At 46.9% G+C, this 22,820-nt stretch overlaps 4 protein-coding genes across 7 annotated transcripts; 3 read left to right on the plus strand and 1 right to left on the minus strand.

Moving 5' to 3' along the window:
• Positions 1-490: 490 nt before the first annotated feature.
• On the minus strand, positions 491-1,230 carry MICPUN_55070 (predicted protein; the record flags this gene model as incomplete). The annotated part of the gene is made up of 1 exon (XM_002507509.1): positions 491-1,230. One exon carries the CDS (start codon positions 1,228-1,230, stop codon positions 571-573), a length of 660 nt encoding a protein of 219 aa, XP_002507555.1. The 3' UTR covers positions 491-570.
• Positions 1,231-3,479: 2,249 nt separating this feature from the next.
• MICPUN_55105 (predicted protein) lies at positions 3,480-6,335 on the plus strand (the record flags this gene model as incomplete). 2 transcript variants are annotated; one of them, XM_002507105.1, is made up of 2 exons in its annotated part: positions 3,480-3,537; positions 3,669-6,335. In XM_002507105.1, 2 exons carry the CDS (start codon positions 3,480-3,482, stop codon positions 6,035-6,037), a joined length of 2,427 nt encoding a protein of 808 aa, XP_002507151.1. The 2 variants fall into 2 exon arrangements, with proteins under 2 accessions (XP_002507151.1, XP_002507150.1); XM_002507104.1 differs by having other exon boundaries at positions 3,669-6,037.
• Positions 6,336-7,206: 871 nt separating this feature from the next.
• Positions 7,207-10,288, plus strand: MICPUN_77618 (predicted protein; the record flags this gene model as incomplete). Of its 2 annotated transcripts, none has more annotated exons than XM_002507107.1 (2): positions 7,207-7,497; positions 7,593-10,288. In XM_002507107.1, 2 exons carry the CDS (start codon positions 7,207-7,209, stop codon positions 9,384-9,386), a joined length of 2,085 nt encoding a protein of 694 aa, XP_002507153.1. The 2 variants fall into 2 exon arrangements, with proteins under 2 accessions (XP_002507153.1, XP_002507152.1); XM_002507106.1 differs by having other exon boundaries at positions 7,593-7,783.
• Positions 10,289-19,947: 9,659 nt separating this feature from the next.
• MICPUN_51392 (predicted protein) lies at positions 19,948-22,230 on the plus strand (the record flags this gene model as incomplete). 2 transcript variants are annotated; one of them, XM_002507108.1, is made up of 4 exons in its annotated part: positions 19,948-21,193; positions 21,242-21,327; positions 21,401-21,582; positions 21,796-22,230. In XM_002507108.1, 3 exons carry the CDS (start codon positions 20,379-20,381, stop codon positions 21,418-21,420), a joined length of 921 nt encoding a protein of 306 aa, XP_002507154.1. In that variant the 3' UTR covers positions 21,421-21,582; positions 21,796-22,230. The 2 variants fall into 2 exon arrangements, with proteins under 2 accessions (XP_002507154.1, XP_002507155.1); XM_002507109.1 differs by having other exon boundaries at positions 20,379-21,329; positions 21,403-22,227.
• Between the last annotated feature and the right edge of the window lie 590 nt (positions 22,231-22,820).

Genomic DNA, 22,820 nt, shown 5'->3' on the forward strand with positions numbered 1-22,820 from the left:
ATCTACACTACTCGAGCTTTTAGACCTTGGCGCAGATAAGGACTCGCGCAACAAAATGGGCGCTACGCCTCTTATTCTTGCATCTCATAAGGGTCATAATCGGATATGCAAGGCTCTGATCCGCGCAGGTGCAGCTGTGAATGGGGCTAGGTCACAGATGAAGGGAGGTTATTCCCCGCTGCACGCTGCAGCGGCGAGCGGATCGACAGAGTGCTTAAAGGAGCTTGTTGATGCAGGCGCGAGCCTGAGACACAGCGCATCCGAATCAAGCCTGCCCGGAGGTTCTGCTACCGCACTCGAGATAGCCGAGGATTCAGGACAAAGGCAGGCAGCTTCTATGCTACGGAATGCCTCACTTAGTGAATTTGAGAAGTTCGGTCTGTGGGGCGGAGCCTCTGGCCAATAAGACAAGGCTTGCTCATCGCAAGGACGACAACCTGAGTTACTACAAATCGATTCCGTATGTTGGAGTGTTTATCATGTTCTGATAAAGTGAGATAGATAGTCTTGACTTGCAAAAACGTAAGCTCTATTAAGCTCTATTATCATCACCCTGTTGCCAGAGAACATTTAGTTGTCATCGAAATCAGGATCGCCCGCGACGTATCCAAAATATTGCACCATAGGAACTACGAATGAAATCACCAGGAGGCCAATCACAACATTTGAGAAGACTTCTCGTTTTTCATTGGTTTCCTCCTTAGTTTTGTATGTCTTCGATTTGTCCTTGATAAATTTAGTCGGTGGACCAGGGTCTTCTTTTCCCTCGAGCGCCGCGACGATGCGATCGACAGACGAAGTCAGAGCCTCTCCGAACTTTTCGTCTTCGAGGTTATACGGAATGTTCTTGCTAAGGATGGAATCAAGAATGTCGTCACCAACACCCTTCAGAAATGCAGGCCCACCAACGATGGCACCTTCCTTAGAGTTTTTCACGAGAAGAAGGTTGCCCTTGTCGTTGCCAACTTCAAGAGTAGGATACCATGTTTCCAAAACCTTGTCGCCAAAGGCGAATGGATCCTGCTCGAACACAAGTTTGCGGATGGTTATGACATTCAAGTGGAAGCCTGTCTCCTTCTCTAGAGCGGCAAGCTTAGAATTAATTGTCCCAGATGCTGCACGAGAGAGCAAACCGCCGTCGTCGACGATGTAACCTTTTCCAGACTCGGGAGGGGGAGTCTGGAGAATTTCAAGTTCAGCTGCACTAGAACTAAATGCACTGCCGGACATAATTGTTGCCGCAATGCCAAGACTGACTATTGCAGAAGCAAACCTATGCAAGACACCCAAGGGAGGGAAGTATCAGGCATTCCTCATTTATGTTCAAGACAATCTAAGCAATGGCTCGAGAGGCACATCATGCTCATGGATTTAAAGACGCCCTTGGGATCTCTCACGCGACGAAGTGACAGCTCAGATTTTGGGAGCCTACCTATTTGCGGGGGTTTTGATACCCTCGGTCGTGACAACGCAAGATACCTGGAGGCAATCTGTGCGCGCCTTCGAGACAGCGTTCGACGAACAGACACGACGAATCAGAGCGGTTCGTTTTCTCGCGACTGCGGAAAAAGTGAGCATATTCGGATAAGTATGGGAGGTCGACATGAAAAGGAAAGATCACCGAGAGCAGTCACGTGTAGACTTGGGGAGTCCGTTTGATCAAAGGACGGCGGCAGAAAGGTGAGGCGTGAGGAAGAAGTTGCTAACCATTAGATTGAGCCAGCGAAAATGTTGTCAGGTTCAAAGCAACGCTCATGTTTGGTCGAATCTTAAGGCTACAGGATGGCGGGCCGGGCAGGTGCACCTGATGGACACTCACAATTCTGAGAAGCACTTTCAAGCTGGTAACACTAAAAGTTACCTTCGTACCTTCGTACCTTCGTACCTTCGTACCTTCGTACCTTCGTATCCATACCTTCGTACGAACGAAGGTATGGATACCACCTTCGTACGTACCTTCGAAGGTAGTACATATATATAGTACCTTCGTACGTACCATTTAGTCTATCCACTGACCAGCTGGACATCATCCATTCACTATCGCTACCTGCTACTGTACTAATAGCTAGCTAAAAGAACTTTTAATATGATATGATATTATTTATGGATATCTCGCTCGCTCGTATTATGCATGTACATACGGAGGTAATAATATATATGTTTCGTATTCCACATAATATATATCTATACCTTCATTCGATTCGGTGATGTGTCTAATTATTATTTACACTTTATTTACCATGTGATATACGAAGGTATTAAATATCCATATCATATTGTGGATAATATCCATATTATGTATTCCTTAAATCCGTACGAACACGAAACTTTTACCTTATTTATTTATATTTGTACCTTCGAAGGTACGAAGGTATTTATACAGTATTATTACAGTATTATTTATACAGTATTATTTATACAGTATTATTACATGTTTCAAAACCTACGAACGAAGCTACCTCCAATATATCATGAGTATAAAGTGATATCATAGAGGATTTGATTAGGTCGATCACGCAGCCGCGGTCATTCGATTTTCGGCCTCTGAAATTTTCAGAGGATTTTTGCAGCTGTATGTGGGCAATTACCCTCCGAAAAAATCCGAAAAACCACGGACGTCCACCGCGAATGGCCCTTCAGAACGAGCGCGCCGCTCGCTAATAGTGCGCGGACGCGCGCTCTTCCCGCGCGCTGACACCTGCTGCGCGCTGGTCTTACAAATGAAACATACACCGTCAATCCTGAATAAAATTAAATTTCCCATAACTTCAAGGATGTTTCGATTGAATCAAGAGGGTCGCATGGTACAGGGCGTTGGGCGGCGTACATGCGCCGTGCTCATGGCCGCTGATGCACTGTAGGCACGGCGTGCATCACTGAGAGGGCATCGTGGAACTTAGAACGGTTGTTCTATCGATGACGAGGCGCTCGATTGCGGGAGAAACCCTGTCTGGACTGCGAGTCCTCGCAGTCCCACTCAAGCCGCGGATTATAAATTTGCACGTTTTATATCGTTTCACGTCATCAGAAATCATTTTTGGGGGCTGCAGCTCGATTCGAGCGAATATATGCTACAACTGACCGTTTCTAATCCAAATTTGCACTTCAAAAATCTCAAATAAAATCAGCTCTCGACGGAACAAATTCTACATTTTCTAATTCGTTGATACACACCCGGACATCCCAAGTGGTCCACCCTCGGAAAATGAGCGATGTGGAAATCGTGGGTTTTTTTTAAATCAGAGGCTGGTTCGATTTAAACCGCCAATCGAACCAGCCTCTTAATAATATACGAAGGTACGAATAATGAAGGTAATTAATTATGTGGTTAATAATGTCGAGGGATACTAAAATTTTAATTCCTGATGATCTGACTGATAATTATCGTGCTCGGAGTTCTCCATTGGGCCTGCTAAAGCCCCGCGCGATACGTATGACGGAGGCCCACAAACCTTCGCAGGGGCAATATTTTGGGAATAATGATCGAACATGGAACTAGAATCAAGTTCTCACCGCTATATGGAGTTCAAGGTATTGGTTTACCTCGGCCAAGATTCCTCTTCCTACTACACTACCTCGACGTGCCGATAGCGTACTCGTCTTAGGATAGCCCTGTGATCTCCACGTCTTATTTATTCAGGATCGCGTCCCACCTTAACCGATCACAGGCGAGGATCCTTTCTGCTACGTCCTTGACTTGGACGGCTTTAAAATCCTACTTGATTGCGGGTGGAATGATAGTTTCGACGTGAACTTGCTAGAGCCTCTTGCAAAAGTTGCAGCGGAGGTAGATGCCGTTCTCATCTCCCATCCCGACACTGAACATTTGGGCGCGTTACCGTATGCATTTGGCAAGCTTGGCATGCGTTGCAAGGTATACGCAACGCTCCCTGTGCACAAAATGGGACTTATGTTCATGTATGATCACTTTCTTTCGCGCAACGCGAATGAAGATTTCAGAGTCTTTACACTTGATGACATAGATACTGCCTTCAGCGCTTTTGTACCAGTGCGATACGCGCAACGATCAGCTCTAGTCGGTCACGGGGCCGGCATTACAATCACCCCATATGCAGCTGGACACATGCTGGGGGGTGCGCTTTGGAAGGTGCACAAAGAAACAGACGATGTTGTTTACGCTGTTAACTTCAACCATAGAAGGGAGAAACACTTGAATGGAACCGTTCTAGAATCAATCAAACGACCGGCAGTGCTCATTACTGATGCATCCAATGCACGACGACTTCCTCCATCCAAAACGCGAGAAAATGACTTGATTGAAGCCATATTGCGCACTGTGCGGCAAGATGGTAACGTGCTCATCCCAATTGATCCTGCCGGTCGTGTCCTGGAACTTTTACTGGTTTTAGAAGAAAGATGGTCGCAAAAGCAACTTGCAGCCTACCAGCTCGTATTGCTCACTAAAGTGGCGTACAATACTCTTGAGTTCGCCCGTAGTCATCTTGAGTGGATGGGTGAGCATGTTGGTCAATATTTTGACAGGGAGCGCCACAACGCCTTTAACACCCGTCACTTAAAACTATGCCACTCTATTGATGAATTCCGCGCGTTGCCTCAAGGACCCAAAGTTGTCCTCGCGTCATTTGGTTCCCTCGATGCTGGGGCATCCCGACATATATTCGTGGAGTGGGCCCCAGACCCTCGAAATTTGATAGTTTTCACCGATAGATTGCAACCAGGCTCACTTTCACGCGAGGTATGCAGATTATCACAGCTGCCACCCGGTGCACGATTACCTCTGAGGATCTCTCTGTCGCAAAGATTAAAACTCGTTGGTGACGAGTTACTTGAATGGCAGGGGAAGGAAATTTCAAGATCGCAAGCATTGGTCCCGATTAAAAGTTCAACAAAGTATAGGGTTTTGAGGGAACCCAAACCAGTGATTGAATCATGTAAACCTAATTTGGATACTCAATGTACAACAATGCATTCTCAAGCCTCGCATCGCGGTGGTCGATGCTACGTGCTTGATGGCATTAACCAAGTCAACAATGCAAATGTTGCGATCTTTGACGATGAATCATGGTATCCAAATGTGCTAGACTTTGGAGAGACAATCACATCTGAAACCTTTGAAGGGTATGTCCAAATCGGATTGCAAAACGACCACCGCAGCGGCGATCGCATCGAAGAAAGACCTGGAGAATTCGGTCATACCTCAGATCCTGGAAGGGTTTACCCCGATACACAATTTATGGGACTCGAAGATAGTCCGACAAAAATATTGACAGAAACGCATGATGTCTATTTGCGGGCGGCTGTGCATATATGCGACTTTGAAGGCAACTCTGACGGTCATAGCATCCAAACCATTCTAACTCATTTAGAGCCACGCCGAGTAATACTTGTTCGTGGTAACCCATCAGATACCGACTTTCTGCGCATGCAGCTTCAGAAGTCACTTTTGCGGGCAGAAATCCATGCGCCGAAACAATCTCAGATGGTTGAATGTATCTCAGAAAACACGACATTTCGCCTTGAGCTGTCCCAGGACCTCTTGTCCCATACCCATATGCGCGATGTGGCGGGATATCAAGTTGGTTGGGTGGAGGGCAATGTTTTGATATCCAGAGGAGGAGGTGACCCTGCAGCTACACTAGTCCCAGCCAAGTCGGGAATGATTTGCGAAGCACAGCGCACTGGACTGCAACCAAATACCGGAGCATCTCAAACTGCGACAAGGGAGACAAGAACACAAGACGCTCGCGTTGGTTTAGACTTCAGTCGTGAAATAGATGAGCAATCGACAGCTTCAGAGCTTTTCCTAGATGAACTTGTTGTGAAAAAACCTGCAGCACTTGTTGGAAGCCTCAAACTTAGTGACTCTAGGTTGGCGTTGGCGGCAGCAGGTTGCGCAACTGAATTCCGTGGAGGCGCGCTGATGTGCACAGGAGACAAAGTACGTGTTAGGAAAACGGTAAATGTGATGGGTGCAGAAAACCTTCTACTCGAAGGGAATCTGTGTGATACATTTTTCAGTGTACGTTCGACGTTGTACCATCACCACCAAGTATAGGTGAGAAAAATCAAATCAACGGGTGAAGTCGTCAGACGGGCTCTTGAGGGACCATGTATGCATGGCCACAAATGCAGGTAGAAGGCGATACACATCTCCCGAGCCCGCCTGGCTAGGTGGAAAACCAGTATGACGTCTGCCAACTTGAAATTTAGAAAACACGAACGAAACTTTATTAATCGGCGGCCTTAGACTATATATAGATACTTTTATATATTTTAAGGGTTACATATATACTCGAAGCAAGGATATATATGTATATACCTTGATAATAATAATATAACTATTATATACCTCATCATATATATGAATTTAAAAAAACTCTCCAGGTAGGGGTCGAACGAACAGACAGATAGACAGGGTCATGGACGTGATCTGTTGAGGGGGTCTGTCCCCAGGTGGGTCGGCATAGCCTACGACCAACGTGAGCGCAGTGCTGATGGCGCCGTTTACGCCGCGGATGCAGACGTACGCGAGACGTGCGCCTCGAGCAGACTCTCGGACTGACGAACACACACAGGTGACAGGTGTGTACAAATATTATTAGTCACGTAAATAGTCGTCTTTAAGGGTAACTACAAATAAACGTCGACATATGAGCAAACACACATCATCACTAAACCGACGTTGACGAATTAAAACCCTTATTACAATATTAATGTTATTAGGAACGAATAGACCCGTGGTTCCTGGTTGACGATAAAACCCTTACCAGGTTTTCGTGTGACATTTTTGCAAGATGTTTATTATTTCCCGTATATATGTACCTTGTAGATAATACCTTCGTATATGTACGACACGCGAGTTATTATTAGCAAAAATGTAAATCGCGCATATAGACAGTCGGCTAAAATAAGGGTTGTGCCGAATAATACAGCAGTAAGAAGAGTGTACGAAGGTAATAAGCAAGCGGCTAACAATATATTAACTAACGCTTGCATATCTATATTATTACCTTCGTTCGATTCTTTCGTACGAATGAAGGTTTTCTAATGGTAGTCTATTCTACCTTCGAAGGTATTATTGATAAAACCTCGCAACTTCGAGAAGCTCAAGCTCACAGGCAGGACGTATCGCGCCAGGTAAACGTCATTTGCGGGGGATTCAAAGCCAATCGTTCTCGCAAGCTCAGCAACACACAATATCCACAATTGACTGACAAAGTGGCAATGAGGATCTTGATCAAGGGTGGCGTGTGGAAAAACACGGAGGATGAAATTCTGAAGGCGGCAGTGATGAAGTATGGGAAGAATCAGTGGGCCCGGATCTCGTCCCTCCTCGTTCGCAAGTCAGCGAAACAATGCAAGGCCCGTTGGTATGAATGGCTTGATCCATCGATAAAGAAGACCGAGTGGACCCGACAGGAAGATGAAAAGTTGCTCCACCTTGCAAAGTTGATGCCCACCCAGTGGCGGACTGTAGCCCCAATTGTGGGCCGCACTCCCGCTCAATGTCTCGAGGTAAGGGTTCGCAATAAAAAAATAGATTTTCACCTGCGCGTATGCATCCCAGTAAGTTTTATTTTGCATGTGAGCTAACTAACGAACCTTTCCAGAGATATGAAAAACTGCTAGATGCGGCCTGTCAGCAAGACAGCAACGACGCGTTGGATGATCCTCGCCGTCTCAAGCCTGGTGAAATCGATCCAAACCCTGAATCCAAACCTGCACGACCCGATCCTGTAGATATGGATGAGGAAGAAAAGGAAATGCTCTCGGAGGCGCGCGCAAGACTTGCGAACACTAAAGGGAAGAAAGCAAAACGAAAAGCAAGAGAGAAGCAGCTAGAAGAGGCAAGGCGACTCGCATCGCTGCAAAAGCGGCGCGAACTAAAGGCAGCTGGTATAGATACTGTCAAGCGGGCGAAACGGTTGAAGGGCATCGACTACAATGCCGAAATTCCTTTTGAAAGAAAACCAGCTCCAGGTTTTTTCGACGGTAGTCTTGAGCGGCGGGCACTCACACTTTTGAGCGAGGAAACTTTTGAACCAAAGGGACTGGCTGACTTTGAGGGCGGTCGTCAACACGACATTGAAGAAAACCTTAGAAAGCAAGACGTGAAACGGCAAAGGATAGTTCAACGTCACGGTGTCCCACATGTTATGCAGACTGTCGACAACAATGATCCTGGGAATCACCGGTTACACAGTGAGCTCAACCTTCCACCCCCTCGGGTCCGGGAAAGTGAGTTAGACCATGCCATCAGAGCTAACGGCGTCCTCGCACACCATGAGCGTTCCTCTGCGCACACAGTATATCAAACGTTGCCAGATGACAAACGATTTGGGAATCTTGCAAGAATTGGTATGCCGAGTGGCCCTGATGGCATTTCCGTCTCCAGCAGATCTTCTCCTGCGCAGAGTATTATAGGTAACGAGCATTTATCCTCTCAGTTTAGTCAACAGAACGATGATGTATGGGTTGGACATGACGTAGTAACAGCTGCTGGTGCAGTGAAATGTGCAATGGCCTCTCTTCCTGTGCCCAACAATGAGTATCAGATTGTTTTGCCGACACCAAAACCTGAACAAAATAATGCCGACCACTTACGTGATTTCGATCGTATGAATGCGAATCTCAACTCATCGTCTTCCCCAATTGAACGCGCGACGCACTTGAAATCGAAGCTAAGATGTTTGGCGCGACCCTCTTCGTTTTGTATAGACTCAAGAACCGACACTTTGAGATGCAGCGCAGAACAAATCATCAGCAGAGAGCTGGGACAAATGCTTGAGCATCACTCATTAGAGCATGCATTGCACGACACAGCTCGATTGTTGACGTCCCCGATTTCATTGAAGCAGTTGGCATTATCTGCCGCCCTTATTACCAGGGAAATAAATGCGCTCAGGTGTACAAGCGATCAGCTAGTGAACAGTGATGAAATTATCTACGCCTCCAACTATGCGCACAACGACTGCATCATGGACAAATCAACTTCACATGTCATTCTCAGCAAAATATATGGAAGCTACGATACTAATACTACACCTCCCTCTGGTGAACACGCGCGCGCTTGTACGTCTATGATGCGCGACGCTCGGCGAGCAGGTAAAATCGGGCATAGAATAGAAATCGTCACTTCAGGCCTGCAACAGCGTTCGGCAGAGTTACACAGAAGACTAAGTCACATCTACGCCGAACTGGTTTCAATGGATCATCAGTACTGCTCTTATAACACGTTACTCTACCGTGAGCAAGAAACCTATGTTCAGCGGGTGCGGTCGCAGAAAAACATGATCACCCTCGCATCAGAGAAAGAACGCCAACATCAATTTCTGCACACCCAGCGTGCATCACTTTTAAGAACTTCGGAGCCGCAAGTTGAGATCTGTGAAAATAAACGCTAAATAGAATTTTCAGGAAGAAGCGTCAATCTGATGCGGATGATTCAATTCAGTCGGGCATGGATATAGTGATCTATCAGAGGCGTCGGTGGGTGCAACCTGAGAGTTCAGTTTCGTCAGTGCTTCGTCATTAGTTTTGCATGTGTTTCATTGAATCTTGCGCAGGAATAGTGTTTAAAAGGTCTCCGATCTGTTTATATTAAAACGCGTCGAGTGATGCTACGTGGGCGACGGCGGACCTTGTTTTGACTGAGTAAATATTCTCGATGCTGACATGGATAGATGATTCACCGACTCGCGCGTTTTTTCTTGATGACTTTATGACAGGAGTTTTCAAAATCCATCAGGGAAACCGCGTTGCGATGGAAATAGTCGTCACGTCAACCGGGCGCTGATCAGATTCCTTTCACAATTACTAGTCATTCAGTTCAACGAAGCAGAAAAACTCGATAGTTTCGCGGTCGTAATACAACACGAACCATAATTTCCGCACTCATAATGTGTTGATTCTGAGAAAATCAGAAACTGATACCATCATTTTGTTGATTTGAGTGCAGCCGCTCGATTATATTTTTCCAGTACTTGCCCGTGCGTTCCTTTCGATATGGCATCCTCACTGAGAATATCCCAAATTGCAACTTGCCCCTTGGACCCAGCACATCCAACCAGGTAAGGTACAGAAGATGAAAATGCAGCAGTAAATATGGCTCCAATACCAGGGTTATTCTGTGCCACCAACGATGGCTGATCGGCTGTAATATCCCACAGTTTCAACGTTTTGTCCATTGACGACGTGACAAGAAGGTTTGAAACGCCTGGAGAGAGGCTGAGACATGTTGATGCTTTTTCATGTGCAGAAAAGCTAAACACAGGTTCAGAATTTTTGCCCATCCTAGAATCGAATGAAAAAACTTCGCCACTCTCACTTGATGCAATAAGTTGTGTGGGCTCACTGTATTTCCACAAAGCGCACTCCACGTCTGCACCGATGCTCCATACCATCGCGGCTTTGCTTGAATCTCGAACATCGACTAAGGTGACGAGACCGTCGAATCCACCGGTGAGCAAGACACTGGGCTGGAAACGATTCCATTCAACAGCTTGCACCTTGCCCGAATGATGTGATAAAGTTTGCTGTGTCGCTTGCGTAATGACGTCCCAAATTCTTACCGTGCAATCGGCTGAAGCAGAGGCTAGCACATTCCGATGTTGGGTGTTCCAGGACAATCCAAGGACAGCATCAGTGTGACTGTCCTTCCGAAGGTCAGGCAGTGGGCTCTTCGAGCCGCTTCTTCTTGTTGCTTTCAGATTCTTGGATGCTCGTTTCCCTACGTGTTTGAGATTTCTGATTTCTCGATTTCCACCCTTAATGCCCTCTTGCATCAGCGCATGCTCATAACCGCCAAGTGTCGCTTTCGGCTCTAGAGCATCAATTACGTTGAGATCCCAGATTTCTATACCTGGATACATGGTTCCCACGGCGACACTATTTGAGTGGGACTCATCTTGTCCAGGAAAAGGGCAGTCCAACCATGTGATACACAATGGAAACGCTGGTAACAGTAGATCATGATGACAGAATAAGTTACCCTCATCAGTTCCGCTCAATACGGGCTCCTCATACACATACATTTCAAGGTGACTGACATCGTCATCTGTGCGGGCTGCTAAGAGGATGAGATCAGTCGCTCGCAGCTTGAAGTCATCCGGAAAGTCCTCTACATCTCTGTCGTTCTCATCTTTAACTGTCATGTACGCGTCTTCATCGTTGTGTGCATGGAACATTGAACTTTCTCCTCCAAAAATTCGCGCGGCTTTTACAGCTTCATCATTTTCGTCGTCATCGTCATATCTATCCATATCAAGCTTGGCCATCGCCGTGTCGAGACTATCGCCGCCTTCGCAAGTTTCCGAGGCATCCACTTGAAATTGTGCGTGAGATATCCGCGTGGCACGAGACGCTTGGTTGTCGTCAGCCATCTCGTCTTCTGTCGTGTTTGCTGAGCTTACTTCTTCCCACTCTCCTGATGCGCTGTCCCCTGCAACCTGGCGGATCTGTACAAAACCCCCTTCTGCTGCGATCCCCGGGCATATCTCAACGAGGTCTTCAACGGTTGCAGGGCCTCGCACATGTTTAGGGTCTTCGGCCGCAACACCTAGTGGTAGCCATGCTATGGCAGAAATCATGTCCAATCTCCACGGAGCGGTTGAATGTAGTGAACCTCTTGGCTAAGTACAAGTTTCTGGCACGGGCGGCGGACGGGTTTCCCTGGTCGTTCCCGATTCTTTTCCCACGGTATCACTCTTTGCAAAACTGATGTCCGAACCCAACCCGAAAATTTCAGCAATTTTTGGCGGAAATTTACTGCCTATGGTTTTTTAGTTACCCAAGGTAAATACACGTACATGGATTTCTGACTGGATTTCATACGTCAACGTCACGCGAGTTACTCATGTAAATCGCGTATATAGGTCCGCTGAAATTTAATTTCCGTGCGATGGTCTGACTGTTTGCTCAGTGAAAAAGTCCGAAAAAGTCCGGCGGATATCCGCCTTTCAAAATCTCCGGTAAAAATTTCGGGCTGGGTTCGGACATATCATCAAGTTATCTCATCATCATCAGTATGGATAGTGTGCGAAGAGTAGTGATGAGGTTTATTTATATTCCATCTGGGTCAATATCTCGGCGGAAATCTTTCCTGGTTCTGTCAGTCCCACGCGATCGTTTTAGTCAACCGCACATGGGCAGGGACCTTTCGGATATTAGATATTAGCCGGTTTTCCCACCGTGGGACGGCGTGCTCTAGCCCACAGGGCCGGACACATTGCGTGGGTTACACTACGCAAAAAACCAAGGCCAGGGTGGAAGAGAAGGCGAAGGGAACGCCGAACGTCCCGAGCGGACGACGGAAGTCGCCCGCGAAGGCTGTCCTGGTTTTGCGAAGAGTGATGTAAAAAATCGGACAGTTGCATTTTTTCTCGCTCGCGCTACGCCAATTGTGTTTAAATGTGCGCTTTCGGGCGCGAAACGTGTTGGATATTACCACTGGAAAGCGCGGATATCGCTCGGTCCGTGGCGCCCGGAAGGACAAACGACCATATTCGGGTGATGCATGGAACCAGTAGACGAATCACCGGCAACGAGATGGGATAGTTCGACCGCTGGCCCGTGCTGTGCGTTCATTCAACGTCTGGTCAGTTTCCATACACAGGTCTCCGTACATGCCGTGCGCTCATCTAGACACTCGTGTTATAGATACAACAGCCAGGACTAAACCTCGAGGATTGGATTTAGACTCATGGATATGCCCGACGTTTGACTACTCAACTTTCCGACTCGAACACGGCCCTGAATAAAATGATGGCGAGGCTGCGTGTAAGCATTATCTCTCCTCACAAGTATCATATCATGACCAGCGCAAGGCTGATCCAAGGGATGCTTCTCAGAGCCAGTTGATTGATATCGAGCTCGCCCAAAAGGTTCAAACTGGCATCCCCAAACCAGCGACTTGTGTATTAAGCTCATCGACCATCTCCCCTGTTAATTTTGTCGCAAGCGTCGATCCAGTCGCTATAAACATCGATCGGCTCGCTTAAGTGCGAGATGATGGTAGTGTAACGCTGCCCGCATATTGTGCACTCTACCATGCCCTTCCCTGTGAGCTGGTCCATCTTAGCGACCACCGCATTTTCATGGTTGCAGAAAGGACAAGTAAACGCGGTGGCCACTTTTGGAGCAACCTTTTTTGGTGGCGGTTTACTGGACTTCCGCTTTCCCTGGGAGAAGGGGAGATGAATTAGCGTTCATTCAAGTCAGCATTTTCGGTAGTGCTCAAAGCTTGGTTCTACACATCTGATGTGGAGAATGAGGTCGTCCACATTATCGCGAAGGGCGTAGATGAACTAACCATGTATGTGCGCGTGCGGATCACGAATGCAGTTCCCCACGACGTTGTCCAGGATTCGAAGGTACCAAGGTAATTAAGAAATACACTAGAAATACGAAGATAAATAATACCTTCGTATCCATATCTTCGTACAAAAATATATAAAAATATATGATACCTTCATATTAATATAATAAATAATAGAAGGTTTTTAATTAATACGAAGGTACCGAAGGTAATAAAATAATAGACAATTCTCCACATGCATCGTTGACTTTTGGTCGGCAGGGAGCGAGGTTTTACCAGTTAAGTCCAAAAGTTAACGGAGGTGGTTAATTTCCTGGTTTATTCCGTCAATCATCATTATTTTAATCCCTCAAATTAATACGGGCGTCCTTGGTTAAATTATTTTACCCCGCTCTTGACCGTCGTGGAGAAAACGGCAAAAAGAGCCTCGATGCGTTAATGTTAGATCTCCTTCTGCCCTCGCGAACTCATCGCGACCATGACAGATTTGAACGCGAATGCGCTAGAGCAAGACGCAGACGACGGCGATGGTTCCCATGCATACCGTGCGGCGCAGGAATTGCTGAATCATTTTTGGTGATTCGCGTCATCAGTCTATGCACGGCAGTGCTTTGGATGGCAGGTGGTTGACACCCGGGAGGGCGCGGATCTCGGCGACACTACGGCCCGCGTCCATACCGGCCTTCGCCAACATCGAGACACGAACGTCGTGCGCAACCCCGCGCCACTGAGCGACCCGGTCATTTTGATTCCCGACCCAGCGATCCGGTCGCCTCGTCGGCTTCCTTTCTCGGCCATTGTTCGGCCGCCTATGCATCGGCTACATATTTTATTTGGAGCCAGGGTGCATAATATATTTCGTTACGAGATATATGGATATATAATACGAAGGGACGAAGGTATATGGACGAAATAGACCAGGAAATTAAACCTCCGACTTAACTTAACTTTTGGACTTGACTTATTAAAACATTATCATAGACTATATAGCATAGATTGACTTGATTGATTGTTGATTGGTTTGTCTTATTATTTAATATTCCGAAGTAAGGTATTTAAATGGTATTTATACTGTATGTATTTATTAGATTGACTTGCATTGATTGGTTTGTCATATTAATATGCGTTGATACATACGAAATAAACATGCGATGAAGGTACATGCGAATTATCTGTAGTCTATTTAAAAAGAAAGGACGAAATGGACGAACGAATATAGTAGTAAAATACTGTAATATAAATATTGTATAAATAATAGCTTAAATAATGAAACTATATGGATACCGTTAATTAGTTAATTATTCCAATATTCCATATATCTTCGTTCGTAATATTATTACATATCTTCATAAATAAATACACATTATTATTTATTATTATGATATATTCATATATATTATCATCATTATTATTATATTTTTCTAATATATCATATCACACGTTAATAGTATTATTATCATATTATTATTATACTATTATTTTATATCATATTATTATTATTAATGTTTGCCCTTAATAATAAAAAGTTATTTTATCATATAATAACCTTCCAGCAGGTCGTTCGTTCGTAAGGGTTACGTACCTTCGTACATACCTTCATTCGTTCGTTCGTACGTATACTTGTATTAGATACGGGTTTTTAGTTTTACGAGTACAGGTAATTTTTATCTGTACTTGTATTAACCCACAGAAACTTCGGACGCCTCGCCACGAACAAAGTGGGTGGTTCGGCCTTCGCACATAGCTTCTAGTACGCTAAGAATATTTTACGGATTGCGCGTTGCCAATCATGCCGAGTTGCCGTCCATATTAAGGCAGCAGTGTACTTGTGGCACGGTCAAGTCAGCTCAATGACACGGCAAACATCGTTTGTACTCTGCTCATTCGCTGCTTTCTTGGGTCAGGTAGTGCTGGGAGACACCGAATCGATACATTCCAAGGTCGACGTGTCTCGCGCTCACTTGGACTCGACGAGCGAGCTTTCGCGTGTCCGGTTGCAAAACGTAGAGCACGAAGGTGCGAGCTGCGAAAGTCATTATTTTTGTATCGCACACCTCGACAAAGTTTTCACTCGCATGCCAACTGCAACACTTGATGATAAGTGGGATATAGGAGATTCGCAAGCTTGGCTCGAAAGCAATCAGCAGGGCAGTGAAATATGGAGCGGGCAGGATCGGATCATGAAAGCCTGGGGCGTTTTTCATTTGTACGACATGAATCGGGGCATGAAGATCCTTTTCGATGCCCGAGATGAACGTGCAGTTTTGTCATACTGGTGCTCGATATCAAAGTGCGTCTGGAACATCCTAGCAATTGATGGAAAACTTCGTCATGGCGAGCCTCACGTGTGCGCAAAATTGAGAGCCTTTACTTTGGAGCGGCTGTTGTTGCAAGTAAGCACCAGAGCTTTGGAACCTGAGTTGCGCACTGGTCCGGCGACGGGGACAGGAGGTATTGCGATTGTCACTGCGAGTACTCCCAATCTCGTCAACTCGTCCGCCATCTCAGCAGATTTGAACATAAAATATGCTGAAAGGCACGGTTATGCATTCTATCAATATCGCGACACCATGGTTCCCAAACATATCATCACATGGAACAAAGTCCGCGTTGTGATGGATATGTTGACTGCAACGAGACATGAGTGGATAATGTGGATCGACGCAGATGCTGTCGTGACAAATCGAAATTTCTCGATTGAAGGTATCATCAAGGCCACTGAGAGCTCAAAAATTGAAAAGCAGAGTGAAGATGACAGCATTGATCTCATTGTTTGCAACGATATTGGTGGATGGCCTATCAACACGGGTGTTATGCTATGGCGCAACTCAGATTGGGCAAGAAAACTCCTGAATAAGCTATGGGCAACTGAACATATTCCGCACATGCGCGGCGCTGAGCAAGCCCAGCTCATTAAGCTTCTGCGACACGAGGATCCTTTACGAAAACGACACGTGATCCTTGACCAGACTGCATTCAACGCCCACCCCAGCGTTCATCGTGACGAATTTTTCATCATACACATGATGGGATTTTCCGAAGCAGAGAGGGCAGAGAAATTTAAGCATTACCAACTGAAACTGGATCGTCCTATGACATGATGATCTGCATCGAATGGTTTGTTTATTTCTTGACATCAGCAGAAACACCCCATGTTTTTATTCTTCCATCAGGGATCGCGAACAGTACCATGGGAGAGTCGCTGCGCACAAACACTTCGTCGACGATAAAATACCCTCTTCTTTCGAGTTGAATGACGGTTCCTTTCTGCAAAGTTCGCATGTTTGCATCGCCATGGGCGCGAGTTTCAATCTTCGTCGTTGCGTTTACAATATCTGCCAGGTTGTCGGCATCTTCGACTTTTTTCTTGGTGATCAAGTAGTCAAAATCGAATAAACTTAATGGCACCAGGTTGCCAATGTCAGGAAGCCAAGTGAGCTTGAGCCTTGTTGACTTTACTGAACCATCGAGGTTAAGATGTGCCTGGATTGAGACAATATCTTGCCCTGCGGAATCTTTAATGATCCTATCAATCACACAATTTCCCCAATCCATTAGCGTGACTTCTTCGCCCTCTCGGACTGACATTGCATCTTCCGCATCAAGCCAGATTCGAGACGTCCGCGTTGTAGCCTTGACACCAGCTGGGGGGTACTTCTTGTGTTTTGCCACAGAAACAACCTCTGGATGCGACGGGCCATTAGTGATATTGACCGGAACTTTACCCCTATCTGAGACCGCAACATGTCGTGGACACACAGGATCGATGATGCGCTTATTCAGCGTCCAAAGCTTTTCCCATTCCATCAAGTTAACGTTACGGCTAGCTCCTTGCATCAAAATGAACTCTTTCAAAGCCTCCGTCTGCAAACCGCGACGCGTCATGCCCTGAACTGTTGGAAACCTGGGATCATCCCAGCCATCTGCGTATCCTTCATCAACAAACCACTGCAGCTTTCGCTTAGAAAGCGTCGTATACACGAAGTTCAGACGAGAATAGTCCCAGATGTGCACCTGGCGCGTGCCCATGAGTTTCTGAACCCAACGGTACTGTGCTTCACGATCTCGGTACTCAGATGTCCGCAACGCATGTGTAACACCCATGAAGTAGGGTGACGAAAACAGCGCTCAGTCGGTTTACTTTCCACAAAAATCGTAGAGGGCGATGCATGTGAAATATGGGAGCTCCTTACCTCAAGTGCATCTACGAACGGGCAAGCGCAATCATAGGTAGGATACACTTTGTATTTCGTGCCAGTGCGGTGATGTGGGATAAGATTGCACCTGAAGGCCACCGGGTCCCTTAGTGCTCCATTGTCATTTTGCATGTCCATACGAAAGCGTGCCGCGCACAGAAGACCCTTTTCGTCGCCATCTATCATGTGCTTCCAGAGGTTGAGGTTAGTTTCAATAGAATTCGTGCGAGCAGCAGATTCAATTCTATGAACGCGCTCTTCTCTCATTTTGTCCATGGGCGTATCATCGATGTACATTTTTCCCTCTTTTATCAGCCTCGTTCCCATATCCAATATCTGCTCGAAAGAATCGGAAGTATAAGTGACCATATCGGGCTTAAGGCCAAGTATCTCACAATCACGCAATATGTTGTCTACAAACTCGTCCTTCTCCTTGGAGGGATTGGTGTCATCAAATCGAATGATGAGCTTTCCATTGTAGTGACGAGCAAAGTACTGGTTGAGTAACGCAGCTTTGGCATGACCTATGTGTAAATAACCGGAAGGCTCTGGAGGAAAACGAGTAACGACGTTGCCGTTTGAAGCACCCTCAAGGTCTATGTCAAAGGAGCCCCCAACTTGCTTTCCTTTCTGTTTGTCCTGAGTTGCCGCGTTGCTTTTGGCGTGCGAACAAGGCCGTTTGCCTTTAACAGTTACTTCGGTGACGATATCAACAAATCTGGGATCGCGTTGGAAAAGTTCATCCCATCGTTTCAGATGGTAAAGTGGCGGAGAATCCTTGACAGCGTCCCACTGGCGTGAAGCGAAGAGTCGTTCCCATAGAGCAAGATCTGCGATTGTCAAACCTGGACCGACAAAGTAGGAGCGCGTAGCCATAAAGGAAGAGAGCATTTCGCAGATTACGTTGAAGCTCGCTCCATTTACAAGAGCGTCGGACTGGTCTAGCCACTGATCGATCTGTGCAGCGAGTGGACAACGTTCGTAAGATCAAGAATGCCGCTGATGCCGGAAAAAGTTTCGGGTACAAAAGCTGTTTTCGAAGAACGCGCAGTGAAGGCGGCACATCTTTCGGAGCAGGGATCCGCGAAGAAAACGGGTCGCACCAACACCGGGGCAAATGCATCCGCGCCGTACAAATTTGCACTCTTAGACGAGCGTCGGGCTATAAATCGCAAGATCGAGTGCACGCCGAACAACTTCGTTCCGTCGTCGAAAGTGAGGGTGGCAGTGGCGGGGCTCCGTTGCTCTGTCCAAGGTACGCGTTTCAAGGGTACACCGCCGATGCGCGATGCAATAAGCACGGCGACTGGAGGTGCGGCATTCCAATATGATAGCACGGGTGGATTCATGACGAGGTTATGTGCCTCGAGCTCGAAAAGCGCGGCGGCTAGTGTCGGCGTGAGAAAACGAAGGTGCGAGGCCGATATCGCGAGTCAAATAATTTTCACTTCGATTATGGATACTTGTACGTATGTAGCTATCTAGCTAGACAATGGATTTCCATCTGGTTGAGCCACCCTAAATAATACCTTCGTATCTATACCTTCGTTCGTAAGCAATAACTTCTAATAATAAGTTACGAAGATATATTCTGGATTTCAGGCAGCTGTGGACACCCCGGAGATACGACTTCTACTACAACTACTACTACCGTATGGGAGGATTAACTCAAGAATGACGAGTTATCTGAAAATTTTCGTTTTGATCGATTTTCACTTTCAAAACGCTATTTTTCCCTTCAACCGCGCGGCGCCGTACGGCATGACGAGCGCGGTTCCGAGGGAGCAAAGCCGGACGAGCGCGGTTCCGAGGGAGCAAAGCCGAACGAGCGCGAGGAGCGCGGAGCGTCCCCTCGCTCTCGACCCTCGCCCGCACTCCTCCGCTGCCGCGCGAGCGAGTCTGAGGTTTCTGGTGCGCTCCGCGATGGAGCGAAGGACCTCGCGAGGCGAAATTTCCTTTCAACTCCTTTTCAAACGCTACCCGATCAAAAATTTCGGGAGCAACCGGGCGGACAAATCTGAAAATTTTCCCCTTCGGGGTGTTCACAGCTGCATCCAGAATATCGATTTGGGTTAACGATAGATGATAGGTCTCGGATTAAATAGGTCTATCTGATGAGTTAACGTTGGAAAGTAAATTTGATGACTATTTAGGGCAAACAGTATGTCAAGGTATTTGTCCATACGGTTTGGGTTTGCATGGGCTTTTAGTTCCGATCGAGCATCCGTACGAATTCTCAACCATGTGGTTTAGTCATATTATGATACTGTATGTTTAATTGATATCGTATGATCCGTGCAAGGTGCCTCCCTAGCGAATGTTCTCGGTACCTTCAAACCAGTCGCCAACTCTACGTGTAATCATTATTGCGCTTGAAAATGGAATACGACGATGAACATTCATGTTCAAATTTGAATATGGATACGAAACTGATAGTCCCTGCTGATACATATGACAGCGATACGACGATAAATAATTTTACGGACCCAATAAAATGACGAATGATGGACATAATCGAAAACCAGCACGGGACCGAACTCACTCGCTTGGGCGAGTTCTGCGGAATCAGGCGCAAAGTCAAGATTGGGAACCTAACGCACCCGTGAGCAGAGATTCACGAAACAATCATCTCTGCTCCTACCCCCGACGTTTCTTCATGAGCGGAGGAGCGACACAGGTGCGGCGTGTAAAAATACACTCTCACCTGACTGTTCCGATGAAACAAACCTTTTTTGTTCAACGTTAGTTCCCCTTCCCCAAAAATTTTAAGTTGACCGGAATTGAACTCGATCCAGGTTCCCGACTATAGTCGAAAACATGCCATTGAAGGCGAGCGTCATGTATCTCCAAAACATGATATTGACGTGCCGGGAGAACACCGTGTTATGGAAGGCGATTTCCCTGAGACTTTGTTGCCTGCAAGTCGTCTGCAAGACAGATACTTTCACGGAGCCTCCAACTTCGACGTAAGCCACGAAGCACCTTGGAGAGGTAAACACAAACCTCCGATAAATTTTGGCCATCCGCGTGGCTATTCTGAAGATCCTATCAGGGAGCATTGCCCGAGTAATTTTGGGAAAGGCGGTGTCCGTCACTATCGCAGGCGACTGGCAGGCCCAATTTCCACGTCTCTAGAGACAAAGCTTTCATATTCTGCTGGGGGTCTATGCCCAGATAAGGGGCCTATCTTCTACGGGCATCGAAACACTATCGGGACGAAAAGTCCCGGAAAGCCGAATCAACGGCGTATACCAAATTTGATTCAGCGCCAAAAAGACAACTTCGTTGGTATGTCTCTCCCACCGCCGGACCCTTTGCCGAAGCCGCCGCCCTGTGCTCCCCCTCCGTATGCCCGTGACAGTGATAAGGCACAAAAGCCAATGCAATGGAGAATAAACGCGACGAATGCTAGCCACCTCTTCCGCGATGAGACAGAGTATTCAGATGATATCAAGCAACAGCAACCGATTCGGGGCCAGCGAGTTGGAAAGTTTTCACCAGCGTATGAGGCGGGGAAGAGGGAGCTGCCGAGTTGGGGATGGAACCCCAAAAAAGGGAAAAACGACACTTCTGTACCTGATGTTTTGGGCACGCACGATTTCCACAACGCCGGTAAAGGTCGCAAGGGTCGGGCTAACAGCGATCTTCCCGAAGGTGAATATGCTGGGGCAACAACAAAAACCATTGCAGGCAAAGAACCCTGTAAGAGGATGGTTAAGCCAGAGTGGGACCCAAGTCGTCATAATACCTTCGAAACTGTCGGCGTCACCCCCAAACATCTGGGACTGATTGCAGAGTCCCCCAAAAAGCCTAGCATCGCACTCCCAGCACATCCTGCAGGGGCGCTACATGATCCAAAAATGCAGATAAATAGGAAAAAGAAATGCATGGTGAGCCCGCATAATACCTTCAACACAGTTGGTGTAACACCTCAAATGATGGGTGTACCAGTGGATCTTCAAGCTGGGGGGCTAAAGCCGCCAAAACACCACGCCCCGCATTCCGAATTTCTCGCAGGCGCACCCACCAGTGTTTTAAATGCTCGACGAATCGGCAAGGGGGAAGGTGAGTACAGTCAGAGAGCCAGACAAATGAACTCTTTCGACTCTGTCGGAGCAACCATGGTATTAGTAGATGAAAAAGGCAAACCCTTGGGCGAGCCGATACGACGCAAAGAAACGCTCCGGCCTACATTGTACTGATTCTACGAAGGGACATGAAATGGTTCTCCGGGTCATGTTGCTCACTGCCTTGAGTGATACCTTCGAAGGTACAAAAGAGGTGTCCATGGCATGGACTGACTGAGGCTCTCACGTACATGTTATCACCTGCTGCCAAAATCGACACGTCATTCCAATACAGATGGATCCGATCACATATAGGGCACAGGTCCTGTCAGATATTTTTGAACGACCAAAAAATTATGCAGTATTTGCGGTCTTCGAGAAAATTAATGCATGTTTGTGTCACGTGTTTTCGTCCGAAGAGATTATATTGAGGAGGCGATGGACTCTCCTCGAGCACTCCTGCTGCTCCAGGAAACACACTGCACATCACATCTACCATCTACAGTTTCACATCGACCCAAGTGTTCCTCGGCCTCCTCGTCATCGTCGTCGCGCGCTCACGCGGTGGCTCGTGAGAGTCCATCACCACAGCCGCACGCAACTCAGCGCGAGAAGGCAGTTTCAGGGAGGTGTGCATCTTCCACGCAACTCCAAGACAGCCAGTGTGGTGTGCGGCTCACTTCACCCGACTTAATTTTCGCAGAAATAACTTATATATATCACAAACAGCAGTACCTAGTATTCTGGATTTCATCAGGCAGCTGTGGAAAATTTTCAGATTTCTCCGCCCGGTTGAAAATTTTCAGATAAACTCGTCATTCTTGAGTTAATCCTCCCATACGGTAGTAGTAGTAGTATCTCCGGGTGTCCACAGCTGCCTGAAATCCAGAATACCTTCGTAATAAGCTAGGACCTGGTATGACGATCTTGGTTATTTTTAGGTGTGTACCTTTTTTTTGTTGCCCCGGGCGGGGAACTGGCTGAGGGAATGGCCGACGAGCCGCTTCGCGGCTGTTTAAACTCTAAACCCTGAAAAGCCGACCTCAACCCCCTAAAGGCACGGCGCGGACCCTAAAGATACAGTGCACCGCTTGTTACTCGCGCGTCAGCGGCTACATGAGAGCGCATCTTGCTCATGCAAACAACCGCTCTTGTCAGCGCTTGGCACGCTTCAGGATATGTACGGGAGGAATCAACTCAAGGATTACGAGTCCCGCCCCCGGGCAAAAAAAATCGAAATGCGGCGTAAAGATTTTTGCG

The sequence above is a fragment of the Micromonas commoda genome, chromosome 1, assembly GCF_000090985.2.
Source record: "Micromonas commoda chromosome 1, complete sequence".
Classification (NCBI taxonomy): Eukaryota; Viridiplantae; Chlorophyta; class Mamiellophyceae; order Mamiellales; family Mamiellaceae; genus Micromonas; species Micromonas commoda.